A 24,500-nucleotide genomic window follows, 5' to 3' on the forward strand; every position below is an offset into this window, starting at 1 on the left:
GGGCCATGCCGCGGCCCCGCGCCTCGACAGATAGACTACAACTCCCGGCATGCCCCACGGCAGGGAGGGCGCGAGCCTCCCACGTGAGCCGTAGAGCTGTCTGGCGATTGGCTTCGGCCGGGAGGGAGGCGGGCCCCCCGGGAGCACTTCCGGTGCCCCGCGCTCGGCACTTGTTTGGATGCTGCCGTCACATCATGGCGACGCGCGGGGGCGGCGGCGCGGCGGGACCGACCCGGCGGAGCTCGAGCCTCAGCGGCGGCGGAGACGAGGCAGCGGCGGCGGCCCCGAGCGGCAGCCCCGAGGTGAGGCGGCGGCCCGGTCGGGCGCGGCGGGAGGGAGCTCCACCGTCCCCGCCCCGCCGGCTCGCGGCGCCGCGTTCCCCTGCCCCGTCCCCACGCGGCCGCCCGGCCCGGGAGCACGGGGCAGGGGCGGGCAGTGCCCGCGCCGCCTCCGCCGCTCCGCGGAGCCTGAATCTCGAGCTGCCCCCGAGGCCGGAGCCGCCGAGGCACTCGCGGCCATGAGGTCCCGGCGTGGCGCCCCGGGGAGCCGCGCTCGCCCTGCGGGGCGGTAGCGGCCCCTCGGCGCTGCCCGGGAGTCGCGGGGCGGTCCCTGCCGAGCGCGGGCCGCCGGGGGCGGCAGCACGTGGCGGGCCCGGTGCGCGGGGGGCGGGAGCTGCGGGGCGAGGGGGGGGTGCCGCCTCCCCGGGGTCCCGCCGGCGGCCCCCCCGGACCCTCTCGGCTCGGCCGGGGTGCGCGGCGGCAGCGGACTGCCGCTCTGCCCGCGGGGGTGGAGGGAGCATTTGCTTAACCTCCGAAATAGTAAAAAAAAAAAAAAAAAACCAAACCAAAAGCCATTTTATTTCTTTTTTCATTTTCTGCCGAAACCACACTGAAAGCAGGGCTGTTCCCGGTGATTTTACAATAATTTCTGGCTGCAGATCCGTGTAGGAAAAGCTTAAAATACCTGTGCCTGGTCACCCAACGGCAAAGACTTAAAATATGCTGTAATTCAGCTGCTGTGTGTAATACCAGCGGCTCGGTGTTTTATCTGACAGAACTGCCTTGCTAATCTCGTGTGCTTCTGAAGTATCTCATCTTGTGCCCTTACATAAATTGAAGTGGCTTTTTAGTGGTAACTTTTTTCCGTGGTACAAAGGATAATATCTCAGAAATAGTAACTTCGTAGTGGTGGTTTATTTTGGCAGTTAAAAAAGGTCTAGGAAACTGGAGCTAGTTTTCTTCACTGAAAAGCACCGTCCTCTGCTGTGTGGTTTTTTTCAGTTCTTTACTAGGAGGTAACTTGTAACTTCTGTGTCTGTTACGAAAGTAGATGATGATGATGTTAAAAAAACCTCCCTATGTTCCATATTATTTCAAACACAGTGGAAAGGAATTTAATTATTTTAAAGAGGTGAAATATGGCAGGCAATGTTAAGCAAATTCTACATTCTCTTGTAGATTTCCCTCCCCCTGCCTTGATATTATTTTTAGGTTCCTTGTGACCTGTTTGCATTGGGAATTCAGAACTTGTCTACCCTGCTTTTTCCAGAATCATACTGTGGATGACTACAAAACTATTAACTTTATAGTAAAGAGGAAGTGAAGCCTCATTGGTGGAAGTGATTCACACTATATTAAATGTTTTCTTAATTAGCACCTGTCTCAGATGTTTATATTAAAAAAGGTCTTGTTAGATGTGCAGCACTTTGTCCTGTGGGTAAATGCCCTAAAAGCTTCCATGTAAGCTTTGGGTTCCTGAAGTGAATTTTTTGCTAGAATTACAGGAGGTGTTTGTCGTGAATTTTTTAGGTTGTTTTAAGAATTTCTGGCAAAAGTAGATTTTATATAAAAGTAAAAGCATGACAGAGTTGCTTGGCAAAGTTCACTCTGCTACTTACTGTGTGGTTTAAGTATGCAGTGAAAAAAATTCAATAAAATCAGTCGATCTAAAACTAAAACCAACCCAAATGATCAGCATGGAGGCTGGGGATGGGAGAAAGATAAGGATAGGGAAGGGTAAGGATGAAAAGAAATAAGGGGACCCTCCTGTTGAGTCATGTGGTTCAGAGGGAATTCCTCCTGCCAAACTTAGCCCCAGGCTTGACTGATAGTTTAGGCACAAAAGCACTTGAACTTAACAGCACTTAATCGATGCCTCCAATTAACCAAGTTAACAAAATATTCTGTAGAATTTACTATCAGTACAACAGTAAGTCATTTACAGGCCTCCCTCACTCACAAATGGCAGCGCTTAAGAATCTTAGAGCAGCATTCACAGTACATCTGCTGTAGCAAATATATTTACAAATATATATTTACACTGCACAGACACAGACTTGAAGAGTGTGGAGCAGATGTATATATATGAAAAATTCCCCTCAGATCCAGGGAAGTACTCACAGTTGATGCCTTTCCGTGTTCTCCGGGGACAAAGAGCTGAGCCTTTAGGAGTGGTATCAGCCCAAGCTCCATCACCAGCAGTTGGCAGTGGTCCTTCAAGAATGGCAAACGTGGGAGTTTGCTGGGTCTGAGAGCTGCCCCCCCCCACTCCAAGAGGGAAATGCTGGCCACAGCCTGCCACAGTCTAGGGGAGCTCAGGGGATCTCAGTTAAGACCACTGTTTGTAGGGTGGCAAGAGAGAGGGCTTTAGTCGAGTAATTTTTCATCCTGGTTCAAATTTGGTAACTTCCCTTGAAAGCCCTGTAACAAAAATATTGTTCCACTTGGGTTGTTATTCATGTTAAAAAAAAAAAAAAAGTTTTTAATGAGGATGTTTGCTAAAAGCCATGAACTTGTTAGACATCAGTGTTTCCTGGGAGCAGACAGTGTTTCTGATAAGCCCCAGATGAGCTTTATTCCTGGGTGCTGTTTGTCAAGGCCAAGGCCTTGAGATCATACTGTGGCCTGGGGTGGGGATGTCAGAGATGCACCACCACTGTTTTAGTGTCTTCAGCTAACTGAGGGAAGAGATGGTTGGGGTTTTTCCCATTTGTGTTTGAGGTAAATTAAAAAGCTTTTCTTAAACAGTCATGTCATCTGTGTCATGAGGTCACTGAAAGAGCAGAAAAGCCCAGTGTGGTTAAGGGTAAGAGGAAGAAGTGAGGGCTATAAGCAGGGGTCATGTGAGAATGTTTCTGAACCAGTATTGAAGACCAGGTCTTGAATTATAAGGCCAGGAAACTTAATGGTGGAATTCTGCTAACAAAGAATCTGTCTTGACTTTTATGAAGGTAAAATACAAATTTAGGAAGTAGGTGTTTCTTAATAGTCATCCTGCTGTGTTGGAACTTCTAACCTTGCAGTGCTTTGGAACTAGTGATGAGCAATGCTGCTGGCTCCTCTGTCCAGTGTTTTGAAAGTAGATACATGAGTGCACAGAACATAGTTTCTAATGTAATGACAGAATGTGATGAAGTGTTTGTTTGAAATGACTTTCAGATCTCACAGCTGAGATCCTTGTTCAGTGGGGAAGCCACCTCAGAGGCCATTAGGTTTGAGAAAGGTATAATTAGACTACATGATCATTCAGGTCAGTGAGCACAGTATAGAGAAGCATTGCATAGAGAAATAACCTCAATAAGTTAGTCTTGTGGTCAGAAGCATCTGAATAATTGTGTCTAGACCAGTGGATAAACATGCACCTGCTATAAAATTCAAACCCAAATTTTGTGGTGGTGATTTTCATGCAGAAGTTGTAAATAAAATTATTCTTTATTTAACATAACTGTTGAAAAATCTATTTGAGGAAAGTGTATTACATATATGTTTTCAAAGTAAGCTTTTCTGTGTTAGCAAGAAAAAGTAAATTGCTGGGATGCAGGAAGCTTAATATTTGTTATGAACCATACACATTTGTAATAAATACAACTTACCTTTTTTTCTGCAATTTTTTGTTTTACTGCAGTCAGTCAGGATAAGGGATATAAGGCTTTTATGACCAGTTGCATGTGAAGTAAGTTTGGAAATGTAGTCAGCTAAACAGTGTTATTCAGATTATCTCTTTTGGAGTCTGATGTTGAGGAATTGATTATATATTTACTTATATAGTTAGGTTGTCATCACAGTTGTGAAAATCTGTTTTATGTACATATGCTTGTTCCAAAGCTTCCTGGATATTTCTTGAAGTATTAGGGATTCCACAGACTAAGGGTGGAAGAGTCTTTTCACAGCACAGTCCAGCTGCTACTATGGGGTATGTAGGAGTTGTTTTCATAGATTAATGCTAGTGCTTATGTTTCTTAGGATAATTAGCTAACATTCAGGATAAAATTGATTATGGTGCAACTACTAATTGAAGGGTTTTTTATTAAAAGGTACAGAGAAGCATTTTCTGGTTGTTTAGGGAAAGATTGTGCGTGTGTATGCACAGGAATATGGAATACAGGTAAGCATGGTACTGATAGTATAGCACAGTGTATTTTAGCATACTGTGTAACATAGTTTGCTGTAGACTTGTGTAGGTGTAGAACAAAAAAATAAGTGGGTTTATGATGCATTTTGGTGTGGTGGAAGGACAGGTTCTGTAGGACAAGTGTCTGTTCTGTCCTTATGTGCAGTGTGTGTTCCTGAAGCTAAACTGTCTGAAGAAGAGCTGGCTTGGGCTCCTGTGATCATAGCAATTTTCACATAAGGGGTATCTGTCTTAAGGTGATCCTTTAGGTATGAAATAAGGTAGAGTTTTCTTGATGTGCATGTTTTTTGATTGAGGTTGAAGGAGCAGAGCAGAAGACTGACTGAAAACTGGGGTGAGCAGGAGCAGTGTTGCCAGTAATTTTCCTACAGTCATCTTGAGGTGGTTTGTCCTGTAACTCTTAAGTAGCTTGAAGATGACATGCTTATTCAGAAATGTCAGCATCTCATAATAGCTGGTTTCACAGCTGGGTAGGTTGCACGTATCTTAGAGTTTTGATAAATTTGTGATCTTTTACATTTGCGCGTTACCTGTGCAACATGCTCTTTTTGCCTCTGTAAATCTGTCTAGGCATATAATAGTCTGACTCTGGGTTGTCAGATCATGAGCCACCTGTGGCTGAAGATGGCTGGAAGCTGAGAGAGCATGGCAGCAGTTAGAAAAGATAGCGGCAATTTCAGTAGAAGGTCTTTGCTGGGGTAATTTTGTTTTGGTTTTATTCAGTCAGTACTGAATCAGCACTGTTATACAATGTGCTGTGGGAAGTGCTCTGTTCTGGCTGGAATGTTGAACTGAGAAGTTCACTAGTCTGATGACCACACTTTTGAGAAGATGAGAGGTAAGAGTTAGGGTTGTTCTCACCATTGCCTCAGTAAGGAGGGAGCAAGTTCAGTGATTGATATGGGTTAGTTCTTAACATTCTCAATGAGTTGTTTCTTATTCCTATATTTCAGCTTGAAGCTTGATATAGACAAAATCTGAAACTACCTGTAGTTAAAGTGTTTAAAGAATAGCATTCACTAGAAGAAAGCTGTTAAGACTTGTGGCTAATATAGAAAATTCTTTCTTAGTCATAATCAGGAAATCATCTAGATATTTGTGTTTGTGGTCCCTGTCAGGCAATAGCAGACTTCTGTTTTTTTACATGAAAGCACTTTCTAATTTAGGTTAAATAATTTAGAATTTTAATATGTTGTGCCACTACTGTCAGATTTGCTAAAATTTACAAGCTACACAACATGACAGATAGATTGAGTTTTGACTAAGAAGGAAGGGTTTTTTGTGTATGTATGCTGTCAGATTGTTCTAGCTGCTGGTTGAACCACTTTTTTGAGTACAGTATTCTAGTCTGTGGTCAACAATTTGTAATTGTACTTAAGAAAACAATATTTTTACAAAGCCTGTCTGCTGCTACACTGAGCTTTGGTTTTGCAGGGAGCTTATTTGCTTGTCAGTAATCTTGGATTTGTTCCATGTTCACGTTTGGAAAACCAAAAGAAGGTTTACAAGTTCTGGATATTTTCACCATCTTAATAATTTTCAAATGTGTTGGAGACATACCGGACACTTGTACAGACCCTTTTTCTTCAATTCAGTATTCTGATAGGTTATTTCTGCCTTTTCTGTTAGACTTTGGAGAGTGAGTCTGAAATTCTAAAAGTCCTTGTGGCTTTTTCAACAAAGAATAGAGAATAGTCAGAGTTTAGAAATTATTATTGTCAGTAAAAAATTGAACTGACACCTAATTTGACTTCAACAAAAAGCTCTGCTGAATTAATGAGGTGGTGTTCACTTCCTGAAACTTCCAGATGCTTTAGAATATGCATGTGAATTGCCAGCTCTGAATTGGCGTTTAGGTTACTATGATGGTTTGCTCAGAAAGGGATGGGCATTTCATGACTTACTGGTCACATGTACCCCACTGCTAGTAGTTCTTTTTCTCACTGGAAACAGCAGAATTTTCCCAGATAAAAAACAGTGAATTTTTTTCAGTTGGCTACGTTTGAAGCAGTCACAAACTCACACAAATATGGTCTTGTTGATGTCCCAGTCCTTCAGTAGCCAAAGTGTGTACCTGTGGTGAGAATAAGGTATTGTGTGTTTAGTTCTTATGCTCTGACTGCAGTTAGATTGGCTTTTATTTTTTAGAGGCTCTTGTGCTTTGGCTTTTTTCCAGTCATCCTGCTTCCACTTCTGTTGGCAGGATTGCCTATTGCTGTGCAGTGAACTGGGTTGAGGAACTGATCTGGCTGTAAACTGTGTTAGAACGAGTTGCACAAACATTAAGTGCTAGGCCAGAGGAGCTTGGGCATTGCTGCTGTTCAGTATGTGACTGCAGCCAGTCAGGCCTTCTCACCTTCTGTTGGAGTTGCTGGCAATTTTGTGGTCTGCTTTCAAAAAAACCTCCAAAATCTCTTTATGGATATCAGAAAGTCTGGAAATGCTTAATGCTTTTGGATGCCAAACCTGAAACTTTGAGTTAAAGCAAACTTTCTGTATGTTTTGCAAGACTACTTGGGTACAAGTATCTGAATCAGAAGTTCATGTTCTATGCAAATAAAAAACCTGCAAGTTTCAGCTGTTCTATTGGTACTGCAGGTACTCTTGGTATCATGTTGTGTTAGAAAAATCTGACCTTTCTTGTCTTGTCAGCTTAATGTGACACAGTGTCTTCAGCTTCTGTATGAATCCTGGGTTTTACACAACATCTGTGCCATGGTTTCAGCCATTGGTACACACAGAGAGGTGAAGCAAGCTGTGTTGTTTTCACATTCTTGTGTTTTCACATTTCTTGTTCTTTTGTGTTTATTTGGCTGTCCCTAGAGGAGTGAGCCTTTCCTGGAAGACCCACAGTTTAGGACAAGCCAAGGGGAAAAAAAAAAATGGGCATTTTACAGATGACTTTTTAGAGGTGTAAAATGTTGTAATTGGATATTTGTTACAGCAGTTCAATTACTGCATGACCTTTGTAGGCATTTATCAGTACGTTGTCTGACATGGTTAGAGAATAAACTGCAGTGCATTTATGTTTGTCCATAAAGCATGTGCATAATTTCCACACCTGTAAAGTGAATCTTCCTTGGAAAGTCAAAAGTTGCTTCTTAATGTCTGTAGAGATTATTTGTAGTTTTAAAGCTTACTGTCCTTTGAGAAAGACACTGTGTTAAGTCCATCTCCTCAAGAATTAATCTACCTTGAGATAAGGTCTAAAGAAAGGGACTTGCTTTAAGAATAGAGAACAGAGCTGTTATGCATGAATATTTCAAAAAAAAGATTTATTTGTTTAATGATTTTTGAATAACCTTTTCAAGCATGCTGAAAAAATTTGGAGTTGAAATACATCTCACGATATATTGAGTGTTGGCTGCATTCCTTTGATGTTGGCTAATTCCTTTTGAAGAGGAAAACAGTCCTGTGCAGAATATAAAACCCAGTGCAAACCCCTGGCTTAAAGAATTAGCACATTTTTTATTAAGAAAATGTAAGGTAATCTGATATTAATTTGTGCTTTAACAGCATAACTGTGTATAAACAAGCTCTGTTTTTAAGATTCCTTTTGATTTTAAGGAAATTTATGTTCAGTCCCCTGAAAATAAATCAACACTAATTTTTACTTTGGCAGTGAGTTCAGCTCTGCATATCATGCCTTTAACTATCCATGTGTGTTGTACATTAGGATTGCAAATGGACAGCAAAAAAACACCCAACCACCTTCAAGTGTTGTCCTGAGTCCCAATCCCTGCAGCGTAACCAAACGAGCAAAACAAAAACACACCCAACCAACCAGCCTTGCAATTCTCATCAGCCTGAAATGTTTCTAGAAATTGAGAATGTTGTTCAGGTGATTGAGAGAGAAGTCTGGAGGTGCTTAATAAACTACACAGTATTATATAGAGCACATTGGGTATTCTGCTCTAAAATATGACCATGTCACAGCAGTGTTATAAAACAACTGGTGGTGGTTAACTTTTTGGTAAAGTGATTAAATATTTAGCATTTTAGGAAATCTTTAGAGAAAGTTCTGTTTAATTTAGCAGAAATAATGTATTCTTAAAAATCATAGGCAGTAGGAGTCCAAGCCTGAAGTCAGTTAATATTCACTTTTTTGGATAATTTCATTGATGTGAATTTTACCACTTCAAAAGTGCTCCTGGTCCTGTTTATCATTCTTGTTGTAACAACCAGTCTTCTTCAGTTAAGAGCTGACAGTTGTATTTGGCATTGTGATTGAAGCAGTTCAAGCTCTTGCTCTGTGCCATTGAAATAATTTATTTATGTAGATTTCATTAGACTTCTTATGAGTTTTTCTTTTTTGCATTTTACCCTTATTTGTCCATGGAAAAGAAGGAGGGTGGAAGTTGTCATTTTAAACACATTTGCTTAACTGTTCATGTCCACTTGCTGCTTTCCATTCTGAAGGTGGTTGGTGGTGCCATGGAAAAAGAAGCTGGATCTGGGGAGATGGGAATGAATAACCAGGATCAGCTGGTGAAGAGCAAGTGCACTGAGCTGTCTGATACAGCGTTGCAGTATCCACAGTCAAATTGTTACAGCCTGGAGAGCACTGGCACCTTGGAAGAAGCCGAGTATATCACAAAGAGCAGGAAGCACCCGGGACCCACGGGCTGCTCCCAGGAGTCCCGTGAGGAGACTCCTGGGAGAGAAGAAGCCCGTACTGACCCACCTGATGGCCAGCAAGATCCAGAGAGTGAAAAACACAAAGAGAAAACGTTGGGTGTGTTCTCATTGGTGTTCTGATTTTTAAGATTATATTTTTAGAAAATGTTTATAAAATATTTATAATATTTCTGCAAAATAGCTCTGGATTTGCTCCTTGTCTCAAATTTACTCTGTAGCCAAAAACTTGTCACCCGTAACAGGATATTTTGAGAAACTGTGTGCACTTCTACTTGGGAAAGACAGTTCTTAATGCATATGTAAGACTCCTTCAGCTGGCAGTGCTATTTTTACATGAACTTTAATAATAACGTGGTAATTGCTAATCAACTTTTTTAACTTTCTGGTTTAAATCTGGGATGGCAGTGTTCAGTGCTGCCAAACACGGCTGAGAATTAAATTCTAAATGCTTTTTAAGAATGTATCTGCCAATACTTAGCCTTCTAGATGGCATTTTTTTTCAGATTTTTTTATTATCTGTGCAATTCTAAAATGAACATATTTTTGTATTATTAAAATAATTTTTTCTATCCTAGTTGTCAAATGGCAAGACAAATAGGGCAAGATGAATTTATTCTTGCTGATGACATCTTGTGATGACTTCCCATTTGTCATCTGTTAGGATTATGCAGCTGTCAAACCAGGGAACAACTTATATCAAGCTAATTTCTCATGGATCTATATTTTACTTCTAAGGACGGACTGCTTTTCTGGTATCTGGTTTTTCTTCCTCAGTAACATTGTCTATCATCCATTTCGTAGGAAAAGAAGTGTTATTATTAATGCAAGCCTTGAACACACTTTCTACTCCAGAAGAAAAGCTGGCAGCTTTGTGCAAGAAGTATGCTGATCTGGTAAGTAATTTGTAAAGATTACAGAAGTTATTAATGTGTTAATATTAACTATGGAATGCAAGAACAACTAATGAAGGACAGCTAATGATTTTGGGTATTTTACAGTGTTGGTAAAAAAGACACCCAGGCTGACTGAGTGTTGCTTCAGCCAAACTTTCTTGTAGTCATTTCACTTCTACATGACTGCACAAATCCAAAGCAAAACCAGGTTTTGATAACTTGATGTTGGAGCATAATACTAGGATTAACAGAAAAGTTGAGGTTTTTTTGGGAGTAACTGTTAATGCTTTTGTGCTTTATCATTTTAGGATAAAGGAAAAGAACATACTATCATACAGTGATTTGAGGGGGAGAGGGAAAACGTTCAATTATATTTAACTCTTTACTTATTTTTGGGAAATGTAGGATGTTGGGAAGATCTAGGTTTAATTTAATTTTGCTTTCTGATGATGTGAAGGAACGGAAAGAAAGGGTTGCATTTCTTCAGTAACAAACCAAAAAGAAGCAGTTCATAAAGTGCATTCCCACCTCAAGTTGGTAATTCATTCTCTAAAACAATTGATCACAAAATTGGGGGTTAGAGGACAGGGTTCATAAGTTTACTTTCTGGAATGTTCTTGGAGATAACAGCGCTTGACTCATTTTTCTTTAGACAGGGACAGACAGGAATGGAAAGACTGGAAATCTTGTGTGTATATGTTTTCCCACCGTATTTGTAGTTATAAAATGAATGCAAACTAAAGTGATTACAAAAGCCTAAGTTTTCTTTCTGTAGCTGTCAAGTGTATCATATGCAGATATTTCTGAAAATGACATAATCACAACTGGCATGGCATTACTCTTCTGAAAGAATTTTTTATTTTTCCTTTGAAATTTATACTGTCTCCAAAACTTTTAAAATTATCTAGCAGGTGGTCTTTTTACTCACAGAGACAATATTGATTACTTAAGAAGAGACTTTGATTAGTTCTTTTATGGAAATCCTGAGTCCTCCATGGATGTCTGTTACATTTTTGCTTTGTTTTTCTTGCTCTCCCTCACATGCTCTTGGTTCATGTGAGTGCATTTCCTTTAAAACCAACAGCTTCTCTAAGAAGTCACTTTCACTTAAATGAGAAACAAAAATAGTTCTGAATTGTAACTAAAGGATGGGGAGCCCACCTAAAAATGAGCTTCGATATTGAGAGAGAAAAATGCAGTAGGTTCATTGTTCCTTATGAGCAATTGCTCGTGCACGTGATGCCTTTTCTATTTATTCAAACAGCTCCCGTGTCACCTCACAGTGGTGATGAGGGCCTGCATGAGGAGCTGGGCCAATATGAATCCCTCAGTTCTGTAGAAAGAAAAGAGTCTGCCCTATTTCAGTTTGAGTTTTATTATTATTGGAAAGATCTCAAAACAATTAGGGAGCAGCTGGACCAAATAAATTGTAATCTCCTTTAAAAAGCTTGGTAGTCAGATGAGATGTGTCCTCTTTATGGTTTTTGCCCTCCCAGGAGGGGATCAATAGACTGTAGGCAGAGTAAGTATTCACAGTTGCCATCCTAGAAAACCACCTGCTTTCCTCCTTATGCTCAGAATGGCTGAGGAGCTGGGTAGGAGCTTGTCTTGGGTGTAAGAATAGCTCTGTTTCAGCTAGATGAGTTTGAGGGATGCCTCTGTTCTAGTTAGAATGTTTAGGTTGGATCTGATTGTGTTCCTTTTAAGATGCATTCTTTTCTTCTTGATAGTGATGGAGAACCACTGGCATAGGTATCAGCTTTAATGCCAGCAGAGGTCTGAACTGTTTATGACAGTGCACCTACAATGCTTTTTTTCTTTTTTTAAAGATTCATCATCTTTAAAGCTCACTGTCAGGTTTTTCAGTGGTGTCTCATGAAAAGGACTGTACAATGAAGGTAGGAATGCCTCTCTCCTGGCAAAAGATCTTCCACATTTTTTTTTCCATCATTTGGAATCTATCAGGAGATCAGCCTGTGATGCAGGAAGGTTTGCATCCTTGGTGATACATCTCACACTGGCACACTGTTACAGGCCTGAAGTTTCATAGGTGTGTAGACAGCACAACCACTTGAAGTGTAGTGTTTTCTGGCCGTGCAAGAAAAGGGCTTTTTGTGTTTAGATGTGAAAATACACCCTTAACATTGCCTACACTACATTAAATACACATTTAATTTACTGTTGTCATGGAGGTCCTTAACTCTGTTCTTTCTTTTGTGCTTCAGCATTATTTGAGCTCTTTCAGAAAACCAGCATTGTATTATTCTTCTGTCATGGTGATTTCCCTCATTGCCAGCCCTCTTTTCCTGTGGTGTCCCCAGGCTGAGGCACAATCTAATAAGGAGCAGTGTAACACTTAACATTGTAGCCTTCTTTGCAAAAAAAACAGTCTCTAAATAATATGGTTTCTGAGGGAGCCCAAAAATCAGGTATAATGGAATATCTCTGTGAGATACTAAGTAAGAAAATTCTCTTCACTGGATATTCATAGAATAGATTTTAAAATATGTATAGAGTTTACCTGTGTAAACAGCCTAAAGGAAATAGAAAAAAAATTGCTTTAAAGGGTTGAGACTGCAGATCTTTTAAAGTATGGACTATGTAGTTGTAATAATAACTGACTTGATTTGTCAGGGCTGCTAGTTCTGTCTGTTCTTTTCTGAAATACTGCAGAATTCTACAAACTTGTATCAATTACTGCTTCCCTTGGTAGGAGCTCCTGCTGACAAGGAGCTCTATACAGTTCTGTGGTTTTTCTTTTTGATAGCAAAAACAAGACCTGTTGGATAAACAGTTGTGTGTACTTTCAAGATAAGAGTGGGAAAAGTTGTGACTTGTTGAAAAGCCAGTCTCAGTTGGCTTTTAATTGTATCTGCAGATGAAAGCAGGCTGATAGCTCATAGTCAACATGAGTACATGCTGCCTGTTCCTTGAAGGCAAATGTTAACTGGCAAATTGAATTTGTAAATTTTCATTTTCTGTCCTTATACATTAGAATTGTCTGGATGGATGATGGCAGTTTCTCTTTAAGATCAGCTTGGGGTTTTAATGAAATTTTGTTTCCTTGTTTTCATCCAAAATGTTCAAAAGTTTCTTCAGTGGGCTCATAAAGATGGTTTCACCTATGTTTATTTAACAAATTTACTCTCTAACTATAGTTGGAGGAGAGCCGAAATGTTCAAAAGCAAATGAAGATACTGCAGAAGAAGCAAGCACAAGTTGTGAAGGAGAAAGTCCACTTGCAGAGTGAGCATAGCAAGGCCATTTTGGCACGTAGCAAACTGGAATCTCTCTGTCGGGAGCTTCAGCGTCATAACAAAACTTTGAAGGTTAGTTTAGTTACATAAATTAAGGGCTGCTGGTGATGGGAATCTTACAGATCACTGCTTAAAATCAGGACTGCTGCTTTTTTCCTTGTCACTTGGTCCATTACCTGTATGTGTAGATGAGTGCCATGTAGTGTAAGTGTAGCTGATTTTAAGGTAAGGAATACAGGGATAGTTAACTTGCTGATGTCCCTTTCCCCCCCCAAACCAATACTTATTACTTGCAGTATTTGATCTTGTCATATTTGTTTCTGGGAGCAGTGCTGGTAACTGCTGGAAAAAATGCACACGTGAAATAATAGCAGCATGAATTGGCAGGGTAACCAAAAAGCTTAATTCTGTCAGAATATAATCGATGGGAGTGAAATGGAAGAGAGCCAAGAAGATAAGAATCTGTGATTAATGTAGAAAATTGCATTATAGTATCAGTGCTGGTTTTTACATCTGGATAATGCTGACACTTGCAAAGGTACTTAGCATCTTAATGTACCAGCCTTTGAGTAATGTTGGGAGTGGTAAAGACAAAAGTCTCTAGAAGTTTTGCAATTTCCAGATTCTTTCTTCCACATGCTTCACATGAATGGGTCAGCATGGCATATTTTGATTGTGCTTTATGTTAGTTCTAGCACTCTAGAAATTGAAACTGTACAGAAGCAAATGACTGCTATTGTTTCTGACTCAAAAAGTGCATGGTTTGACCTGAACACTTTTAATATTTTATATTTAAATATTTTAATTATATTTATCCATAAAAGGAAGAAAACATGCAACAAGCCCGTGAAGAAGAAGAAAGACGGAAAGAAGCAACTGCGCACTTCCAGATCACACTGAATGAAATTCAGGCTCAGCTGGAACAGCACGATATACACAATGCCAAGCTCCGCCAGGAAAATATTGAACTGGGGGAAAAACTGAAGAAACTCATTGAACAGTATGCACTGCGAGAAGAGGTGCTTACAGTACTCTTGTCATGGGATTTTCTTAGTTCCTTGACTGTAAGGATCAGATAATTATTGAAAAGGAAGGAAAACTCCTCATGTCTTACAGCCATTTTATATATACTTTTTGCAATTATTCTTTCTGCTTCACTTCTGAGAGAAATTTAGTAGCTGTTTGACTTCCTGTCTGCCCTTCCTGACTGGTTTTGATTATCTGAGTTCAAGATGCATTTTGGAGAAAGTCTTTCACAATGAAAGTAATCAAATAGAAATAAGTTGTTCAGATATTGTTGAACCTCTGCCTTTAACATATTCAGAGCTCAGCTGGGCAAGGTGTGAGGGTGTGAGTAACCTGATCAGGCTTTGAAGTTGACCCTAGTCTGAGTGGATTAAATGCCCCCAAAGGTTACTTCCAACATAAATATGTATTAATAGTTCATATTCTTCAGAATTACAATGGAAAGGCATATAAGAGTTATTCTGTCTTATTTCTTCCCTTTCATTAAGACTGGGGTCTTTGGGGGAAGCTTCTTTGTGTACATAGCTGCTCTTGTTGGTACAGAATTGAAGTAAACTATCATACTTTAGGAACATATTTGGCCTGGTGTCATGGAAATGTCTCTACTCTAGGGCTAACTGAGCTGTCTTTAATTGGCACCAGGATATGAGCTAGCTGCTCTAAGCTACAGTGATGGAAAACAGCCAATTCTCCTTGTCCAAGAAAGAACTGGGCTGCATGGAGCTCTAAGCTAAGATTAGTTGGCCGGTTCTTAGTTGGCACAGGAGGTTTAGAGTTTAATTTCTCAACTGTTTCTGGAAGACTGGAGTTTTTTGTTTTGTTTTTAATCTGAATCAGTTAGAAAGCTCTCTGTAAGGTAAATCCCTACCTTTTGTATTTGTGGAATATTTGTATCTGCCTTGAGACTCTATGTAGAAAAGACAGGAAGTTGCCTTGTGCTACTTTATGGGTGGAAGTAAAACTGCAAAAGGCAGTGATTTGTGGGATTTCATGAGCTAAGTTAACTGTTGTTGTAAACTTTGCTCATTTTGAGCTTTTGTAATGATGAAGACTAGAGCTTTTTGAAATAACACAATAAGGATTAGAGGTAGATAAACCAGCTTTAGAAGCAAGGATGTAGACTCCTTTTTACAGGATTTTTGAAATGTCTGGTGTGATGTGACTGATGGTATTGTATTGACCTAATGAGACAGGCTCCTGGCATCCATGAAAGACTAAAAAGGGTAATTACAGTGTATGGAGATACAGGGGGAAAAAAGGCATGTAAAACGTGGTTTTTCACCACTTTGTCTTTTGCATGAAACTTTTAAACAGTGTGTATCTCCCCAGACAGTAGTACATTGCCTTCACTGACCAGCAGACTATGTTTGGCTATTACGATTTTCTTTTTCCCTTTAGCATATTGATCAAGTGTTCAAACATAAGGAACTGCAGCAGCAACTTGTGGATGCCAAACTTCAGCAAACTACCCAACTTATTAAAGAAGCAGAGGAAAAACATCAGCGAGAACGGGAGTTTGTAAGTGAACACTATATATGTTAAGAGAAATAAAACCCACCAAACCAGACTTTTCCTGATTTAAAGCAAATACAGCAATTTGAGAGGACCAGCTTTTGAAAGTTAGGGTAGGTTTCAGCAAGGAGACTTGAGATTTAAGTTTTGTATATGATGCCTGGAATATTGATGTCTGTGCTAACAGGCAAGTAATGTTACTTGTTTGAATTTTCTCAGCAAATATGCTAAATATCATTTAAATTTCTCGTAGACTGGGGAACATACTGTGAAACACCAAAGGTACTTTCTGCAGTCAAGAATTGTAACCTCTGGTGTTATGCTATAAGAGATAACAAACACAGAATAAAGCACATTTTTTTGTGCACTGTTTGCTCCCCCAAAATGTGTGTGATGTTTTATTTGTATGTTGATAATCAGCAATATACTTGCAGTCTTCTGAGAAGTTTTCTTCCAATGAATCTGTAACTTCTAGGAAAAAAAGCCTTGTTTTTTTCTGTATAATCTTAAAATGACCATCTAGTTTTGGGTTCTTCTGGTTTTTTGGAACATAATTTTTGAGTCATAAGCTGGTGAAAATCTCCTCAAACATGAACTTACAAAATGGTGTCAAGTTGTAGTAAATTTGCTTTGAACTAGTCTGCAAAGATAATATGATGATTGGAGAAATGAAGGTGGAAAATAAATTAAGCTACAAATCAGTTACAAATTACATGCAGTTTGTTAATTCACTGTTCATAATTTAGCAGTTCAGACTTGCTAGAGAAATAGAAATATTGACTCATGTTGCCAGTTAGAGAAATGTTTCAGTGAAACTCTTTGCATGACATCACGTGCTTTAAATTGTATACGTGAAAGTGCAGTGTAGTAATAAAGCCTGTGTGAGAAAATATGGTTGAGTAGCCCTTAGGCGGTGATAATGTTTGTTCATTTTTAATCATAGATTGAGTTAAGCCATTTTTGGGAGTACTTTTTTTTCATTATATGGCTTTTTGCATTGTTTTTTAGCTGCTAAAAGAAGCTACAGAATCCAGACACAAATGTGAACAGATGAAGCAACAGGAAGCTCAGCTGAAGCAGCAGGTATCTTTTTTTAATGGAGAGATCTTCAGTAGCAGTTCCAAAAAGAAAATACCAAGAGATTTGTGACTGTAGTGAACATAAGGCAACATCTTAAAAAAACTTAATATTCAGATGCTTGTGAAGAGTACTTTGTATTTTTTTTAAGAAGTTTTAAATTTAATTTCCAGTAGGTAACTCTTCCGAAGCATGAAACATAAATTGTAAAGAATGATGTTTTGTACTTGCTGCTAATGCATCTGGAGAGTACTGTTCCTGGAAGGTGCTTAACATTGAATTTCTGGAGTTAGTGCTCTTCTGAATTAATAGTGTAATACCACAAAGACTAGAATGTAGGAAAGCTTAAGAAGAAAAGTTTAGGAAAGCGTGGCTTCCCTGAAAATACTGTTCTTTTGTGATTGTAAAGAGTTGTGTGGGGGTTTTTACTCAGGCAGGTTTTAGAATCTGTTTTTTATTGTTTCCATCACCACCTTCTGTGGAGGATTGGGAGCAAGCAGTGTCCTGTTTATCCCTGTAGCTATTCAGATTTAGTAACTTGACTGTCTCTGTCCACAGACCCTGCTGTCTTCAAATTATTTCTTGTTGTAATGTAAATGCTACAGAAAAATCCCCTGTGAGGAGAAATGCTCTCTGGTTTTTGTGCTTTGGATCACTTTCAGTCATAGACTGCACCTGAGCTCAGCATGAGGCACAGGGAAATGGGAGTTTCAGCCAACACAGAGCAGTGGGAAGCAGTAGCTGCTCTCTCCACTGTGTGTCTGTTACTGCTCCATTTGAGGTTTTGTATGAAGTCTCTGTCCTGGTTTCAGCTGAAATAGAGTAAATGTATCTCTATCTGTGTTTTGGATTCACTAAAACATTGGTAGCACACAGATGTTTTGGCTGTTGCTCAGTTGTGATTGCTGTAAGTCCAGGGCTGTTTTATGTCTCATGCTCTGCTAATGAGGAAGTACACCAAAAACCCAAAAAACTGGGTGCACAGCTGGGACAGGTGACCCTGGCCAAAAGGCCAAAGGGATGTTCCAGACCAGAAAACATCATGCAGGCTGATGTGGGCTTGGGAATGGGATCTGGCATTGGGCAGTAGGTGGTGAGCAGCTGTGTTGTGCATCACTTGTTTTTTCTTTTCTATTATTATCATCATAATCTATTGTTATTGTGTTTTGCTTTGTTTCAATTACTAAACTATTCTTACCTCAAACTACAGTTTTGATTCTCCTCTCCATCCCGCTGGGGTGGGGGGTGGGGATGAGTGAGCAGCTCTGTGGTGCTCTAATTGTCTGCTGGGCTTAAACCATGACAGTGTCTTTGAGAGCTATTGCATGTCTTTTTTTCACACATACTGTACCCAATTCTTTACTAGCCTTTCCAGGAGTTAGGTTTAAAGTGTGTGTGTATGTGTGTAGTTAGATGTAATCATACACATCTTCATTGGACTTGAACACAGGAATATCCAGATACTTCCAAATAGGTTTTTTACCATGCTTAGTCTTTTATGATTTTTTTCCAAGTTGGTTACCCTCTATTTAAAAATATCACTGCCTCTTTTGTTGTTTTTAATAGTTACAATGGGTATAGTTAGTGGTTTTGTGGGGACAATAGATTTTTTTTTTTTTTTGTAGAATAAGATGAACTAGAAAGTTCAGTGACAATAACGGCAAAAGAGTCATGATGTACTGCTGACAAGCTAGGCTAATTCCTGTTTTGAAATTCCCTTTACTAATAGAGCAAGCCACAATCTTTGTATGCTCTTAATTGTATTGTCCTGCAACCCCAGTGTAAGAATTAAGAAAACCTATTACTCTTTACTGAGAGTAAGAAGTTACTTTGAAATGGTCATGTATTCCTAGAACATCAAATCACACAATGATTAGGAATAATTTTTTTAAGCTGTTTATTACACATATTTTGCATTTCTTTTTTGGTGATTTACCTCATAGTGCAGGGCAAGAAAATTTTCGGTAATTGAATATTAACGCTCTTGACTTTTTAAAGTGTAATGCTCTTCACTGTTCTGTGAATTTCTTTTCAATATTCACTTTCCTTGATCTTTGTTCACTGGGAAGATTACATTGGTTCTGAATATGTATTTTGATTTCTGAAATCAGTCCTGTTTATTTTGTCCCAGCCTTGTTTATTAGCTTTGGCTGGTTAAGGTGGAAAGGTAGGTAATTCCTAAGTTGTAATTTCACCAACCAGGTGCTGAATTTCCTATATGTGTGTATGTCCACAGAATTTTTTTTCCAGTGGGGAAGTAAAAATGAGGTAGTGATGAACTGTGATGTCTTCCAGCATTTTATTAAACATAATATTCTTTTTACTTCAGAATATATTGCTGTTCTATAAACACAGAACTCTACTTCACATATAATTTGAATAGCAGGTCTGTGTGTTCCTCAAATGGAAATTGTAACGTAGTTTAAAAAAACTATAAGGAAGTTAATGTTTTACTATTTCTAGTTTCATTTTGCCACGTACCTACATATTTTTGTATTTGTATACACTGTTCAGATTCATGTCCCTGCCTTTTTTCCAATAGCTTTCTCTTTACATGGATAAGTTTGAAGAATTCCAGACCACCATGGCAAAAAGTAATGAACTCTTTACAACTTTCAGGCAAGAAATGGAGAAGGTATTTATAGGATTACCTAGTTTCATAAAAATTAATATAGAAATGCATGCTGTTAGTGGGTTGCATTTTAGATTTTACAAGCATTGGCCTTCTGAAAATATAAAGAGTATTTTGACAATTTAATGTGGATCATAAGATAGGGTATAAGAATTATGGAAGAGAAATGTATTTTAACATACTTAAGTAATACTTAAATTGTAATTTCAGTGTTCTACCAAATATTGGTTCTCATTCTCTTTGGCTGTGCTTATGTTTTAAAACTTCTTTTCCTGAAGGTTTTTATTACTTGTACTTGAAAGTTGATTAGTCTGTTTCTTTTTAGACTCAATATTGTTTTCTTTGAGTGCAGAATCTGTAGTTGTGGGGCTGTTTCTGTGCAGAAGCACTTTCTCAAAATAACTTGTTCAAACTGGACTTGGAAAGTAATATGAAGAAGTCTAATTAGTCATGTCAAACCACCTACGTTGCAGCACAAGCCACAGAATTAAATCTTTTATTTATTTTTTGTAGATGACAAAGAAGATTAAGAAACTGGAAAAGGAAACCATTGTGTGGCGTACAAAATGGGAAAACAACAACAAGGCTCTTCTGCAAATGGCTGAAGAGGTAACCATCTTTTAAGCAGCAGCGTAGTTCAGCTAGAGCTTGAGTCCTAGAGTACTTCCAGAAGTTTTTCAGTTTTCGAGAACTGGAAGTAATACACTGCAGCCTCTTCTTGGACTGTCTGCATTATGTTTCATGTTATGTAAGTTATTGTCCTCCTCAGGCATGGAAAATGAAAGGCTGCTATGTAAATCTAAGCTGATGACACAAGAAGAAATTGAGCTTCGTTATTACTTACTGTTCCATTGGTGGGATGTGCATGAAATCATACAAGCAGAAGGAATTGACTATATTTCAATATGCTGAGCAAAGTTCAGCCAATGCTGTGATAGAAATCTGTTTGAAATGCACAAGACTGACATGAAGGAAGTAAGCCCTGTGCAACAGATTGATTGCTTTCTTGCATTGCTGCTGCTTTTGAGGTCGTGAAATGCCATTACTTACTTGCAGTTTGGCAGGAGCTGCACAGTGCAGCTGTTCCTGCACTGTCCAGGGCCTGGTTCAGGTATGTGAGGTCTGGCCTTGGCAAACTGTGCTTGGTTGAGTAGGATCTGCTAGAGTGCTGTTTATCTTTCCCTCCCTTCTTATAAGGAGCTAGTTAGGAAAGCCCCGAGTGCAGTACATTCTGGCCTGGATTCTGCAGATGGATTGTGGATTTCTTACTTCTGTGCCCTTCTCTTCCCTACAGTTGCCATTATTTGGATTGTACTTGGCAGTATTATGGGAGTTCATATTAGGGTCCTGGTTGATGCCCAGCCCTTATTTATAGCTAGCATTAGGTGGTTATGTAGTTCTCATTGCTGGTTTTGAAAGGCATCTATTGCCACTCCAGCTCCTGGCTAGGTGAAGTATTCTGAAGCAATTGGCTCTAGTTAAGCTGTAATTTGGCCTACTGGATTAATTAAAACTTAATATTCAGGATTAAATAGTGGTGATTCTTTTAATTAATTTAAGGGGGGAAAATGGTTGTATCACAGAGTTTTTATTTCCTTTGTCCTTCAGAAAACAGTAAGAGATAAAGAATACAAAGGCTTTCAAATAAAACTGGAGCGTTTGGAGAAGCTCTGCAGGGCCCTTCAGACGGAAAGGAACGAGCTGAATGAGAAGGTGGAAGTGCTCAAGGAGCAGGTTTCTCTTAGAGAAGCAGATGTGGATCTGGCAGTGCAGGTGTTGCAGTCCTGCACACTCAATTCCCATGAGGAGCTGGGAACTCCCATTGACACGGAACCAGGAATCCAACCCGATGCGGAATCACATGCGGGAAGTAGCTCAGAAAAGACTGTCTCAACAAGTCCTGATCCTGGCACTGAATCTGTAGACTAAAATGAAGTGTAAACACTGTATTGAGAGATATATTTTGTGTATAACTTTCTCTGTTGGTGGTAACTATTTGGTTTTGTGGTGAAAATTTTCTTACTTTTTCTACCATATCTGTATTTTCTTAGAACTACTGGACTTATGTGGTACAGGAAGCTGCATAGCAGCTTTAAATAGCTTAAACTATAAATTTTCCACAACTGTGTTGCACATCTGCCTCATTTTTTAGAAGAAAATATTTTTCCATAAAAGGATGCATGTGCGTTTCCTCCCCACAACACAAATCACTGTCATGGAAGACTGTGTACAGACCTAATATCGTTTGGGGAAAGTGGTGACAGCAGGTCACTCTTTTGTTTTAAAGAACAGCACTCTAGTTTTGTTCATTGATTTGCCACTCAGTATACTAAAGATTATCAATTTTTCCAGTAAATTTATCTACATAAGGATGTCTAATGGCCAGTAAAAAGTCAGTTTTCCCCCATATATGTTTTCATATATATGAATGAAAAAGTAAAGGTCCAGAATATAGTTAAAAGTATGTTTAAAGGGTTTTATGTACTTTGTGGTATGAAGAAACAGCTTTGAAATACGTTAACTTGCAGCTGGTGAAACAGGGTGTACAGCTTTTTGCAAATGTCTCAGGGCTGTGTTGTAAAGGTTAGTTTGGACTATTTGCCCTTCCTGTGAACATGTATAATAGAAATGTGTTGGAAAATATAGTGATGCTACAGAATGGGATTTTGCAGCTGTGGAGCCTATTGCACAGGTGTTGGTCACATTCTTCCCTCTTAGCTGCAGTGTGTCCACATGGTTATCCTGACTAGGCAAGTCCATTCATGTCTGAGCAAACCTCTGGATTATCTGAAGAGCTGGAAAATAAGACACTTCTGCTGGAGGTGTGGAAGACAGGAGTCTGGCATACAGACCTCCTCTAACAGCCAGGTATGAGACGTATTTAAATGTTAGTTAAGGCTATACTGGTTATGACTGAACATGAAGATTCAGATATGTGTCCTGAAGTACAACATGGAATTTCCTGCACGTTCAACCTCAAAGCTGCACCAGTTGGCTGAGTGCCTTCCCAGTCAGGTTATCTGGTAAAGATGGTACTTCACATTCTTACACTAACATACCACAAGCAAAGCCCCCTTGTTAACATTAAACCATATTGTATTTTTCTAGAAAATTTTATATACACATTGTGACTTCTTTTCTTGAAAGGAACTAGGACCAACACTTATTTTTTGGCAAGGTGATGTGATCTAACTACATGCTACCCCTAACTTTAGTTTCCATGCATTTACTTTCTAGTTTTGGTTGCTGTCATTTTAAGAAATATGAACATGTGTAGCCTTTTCTGGTACTTAAAAGTTTTTTGCACTTACTTGGGAGGGGATTTCTGAGTCAAGCACATCTCAACAAGCTTCCTACCCCCATTGCTCTTGGCAGTTCAGTGGCTAAATTACTTGAATGTTCAGGCTGCACTGAGCTCCCAGTCCTTTTCCTGTAGTAATGTATGTTGAAATAACTTAGCTGTCTCAGAGAGAAAGGTTCTGTAAGGCCTAATACATGTGTTTTAGCTCATACCACTAAGAGGAACTGTGCAAAACTTACATTTCTGAAATAAAGCAAATGGGAAGCTGGCCATCCTTCTCCTAGATTGTGTGGGTTTGGTGCTGTGGTCCAAGCACAATGCAGGAATGAAAAGAAGGTAGCAGTGAGCAGTCAGGTTAGATTCAGAGCTTTGAAATGTTGATCATGCAAACCATATAGCATAAGAATAACTGGAAAGAAATATTTCAGACTTGCCGTTCAAATTACTGCTTTATAGAATCAAGCTTGAAAAAACAGGTGTTGTGAGAACTGGTTTTCAGCTAACACTAAGTGTGATGTAATTTTCCTGAGGAAAAGCGAAAAACTTTGTATCTGGTGCATCATACCCTTGGCAAGGTAGGACATGCAGTTTTTTATTTTTACAATTTATTATTTGGACATTTGTATTCTGAACAATTCTTTCTGTAGTGCTTGTTTTACATGGAGGCAAGAGTGAGTTTTTGGACCCTGCTGCAAGAATAAATTAAAGGGCTTTTAGAGACACGACAGATGTATGCAACAGCAATACGAGTATCTTTGACACTGGCTAAATATGTAAATGAAGCTGAATGCCCCAAGTGAAAGGCTTTTAGAATGGGGATATTTTCTCTATTTTCTACCCTCAACATACCCTTATCATAGCAACTAATCTGGCCAAGGCAAACTCTGTTTTGCTTCCTGAAACCAGTCAGCAAAGTTTCATACGTTGATTAAAAAGTGTTGTTTTAAAAAAAACCCACAGACTGATGTTAGGGATAAGCTCAGCACTGTCACTGATCTGCCATATTGCAGGCTATTGCACTGCCAGGCTGCAGCCAAAGGGGCTCCAGTAGGGTTTTTAAGTAAACTTGCATTACTGCCTTTCTCCCACTACTACAAACCATTTAACCTGGATGTAAACTGATGTAGCCTGAGGTGAGTGTGTCTAATTGTCAAAACTGGGGCCTGATGGACAGTTTCACCATGATTAAGCTGCAAAAAGCTAAATTGTATGTGATTCAAGACCCAAGTACATGTATACATGCACATGTAAGTTAGGGCTGTATCTGTATTGTTTTGTCCTTCCTTTCATTACACCTGGTTATGTTACAGTTCAATTCTCAGGTGTTGCAGAAAATCTACCTCTTTGGACTGTAGATGGAAATAACTGTGAAAAAAGTGATGCAGAAATCTAGTTTGTGCTAAACACACTGCTTTATTTTTACAACCCATGTCTGCTTTCATGAGGAAAAGTGATAAATGAACAGGCAGTCTTTGTTTTGCTTTTCAAAAACATTTTGTAGAGATTTTTCACTAATGTGAATCTGAAATTTTATCTACTCAATTCTGTATAGATTAAGTAAATAAGTATGCTTAATATATTGGACTCTGAGTTTTTCTTTGACATCATACTGAATCTGCTGAAACTGTATTTATTTGAAAAGTCAACAGTGAAAATTAAAAGATGTGACATTTGATTTCAAGCATATTGTTGGAGTGAGCTGCCCTGGGAGGGGGCTGCTCTGGGGTCGTGGCTTTGCACCTTCCTGGTGGTAT

At 39.3% G+C, this 24,500-nt stretch overlaps 1 protein-coding gene across 1 annotated transcript; it reads left to right on the forward strand.

Annotated features, from left to right (window-relative positions):
* Positions 1-24,323, forward strand: TXLNG (taxilin gamma). Its single transcript, XM_030234608.2, has 10 exons — positions 1-302; positions 8,830-9,145; positions 9,850-9,941; positions 13,100-13,270; positions 14,023-14,217; positions 15,623-15,742; positions 16,745-16,819; positions 19,356-19,448; positions 19,959-20,054; positions 21,054-24,323. Exons 1-10 carry the CDS (start codon positions 6-8, stop codon positions 21,372-21,374), a joined length of 1,776 nt encoding a protein of 591 aa, XP_030090468.1. The 5' UTR covers positions 1-5; the 3' UTR covers positions 21,375-24,323.
* Positions 24,324-24,500: the final 177 nt, after the last annotated feature.

Source organism: Serinus canaria, chromosome 1 (assembly GCF_022539315.1).
Source record: "Serinus canaria isolate serCan28SL12 chromosome 1, serCan2020, whole genome shotgun sequence".
NCBI lineage: Eukaryota > Metazoa > Chordata > Aves > Passeriformes > Fringillidae > Serinus > Serinus canaria.

Excerpts from the sequence above, each read along its gene's own strand:
- TXLNG (XM_030234608.2), top strand. The coding sequence starts at position 6 with ATGCCGCGGCCCCGCGCCTCGACAGATAGACTACAACTCCCGGCATGC. Across the intron at positions 9,146-9,849 it reads ACACAAAGAGAAAACGTTGG|GAAAAGAAGTGTTATTATTA; the intron begins GTGTGTTCTCAT and ends TCCATTTCGTAG. Across the intron at positions 20,055-21,053 it reads TTCTGCAAATGGCTGAAGAG|AAAACAGTAAGAGATAAAGA; the intron begins GTAACCATCTTT and ends TTTGTCCTTCAG.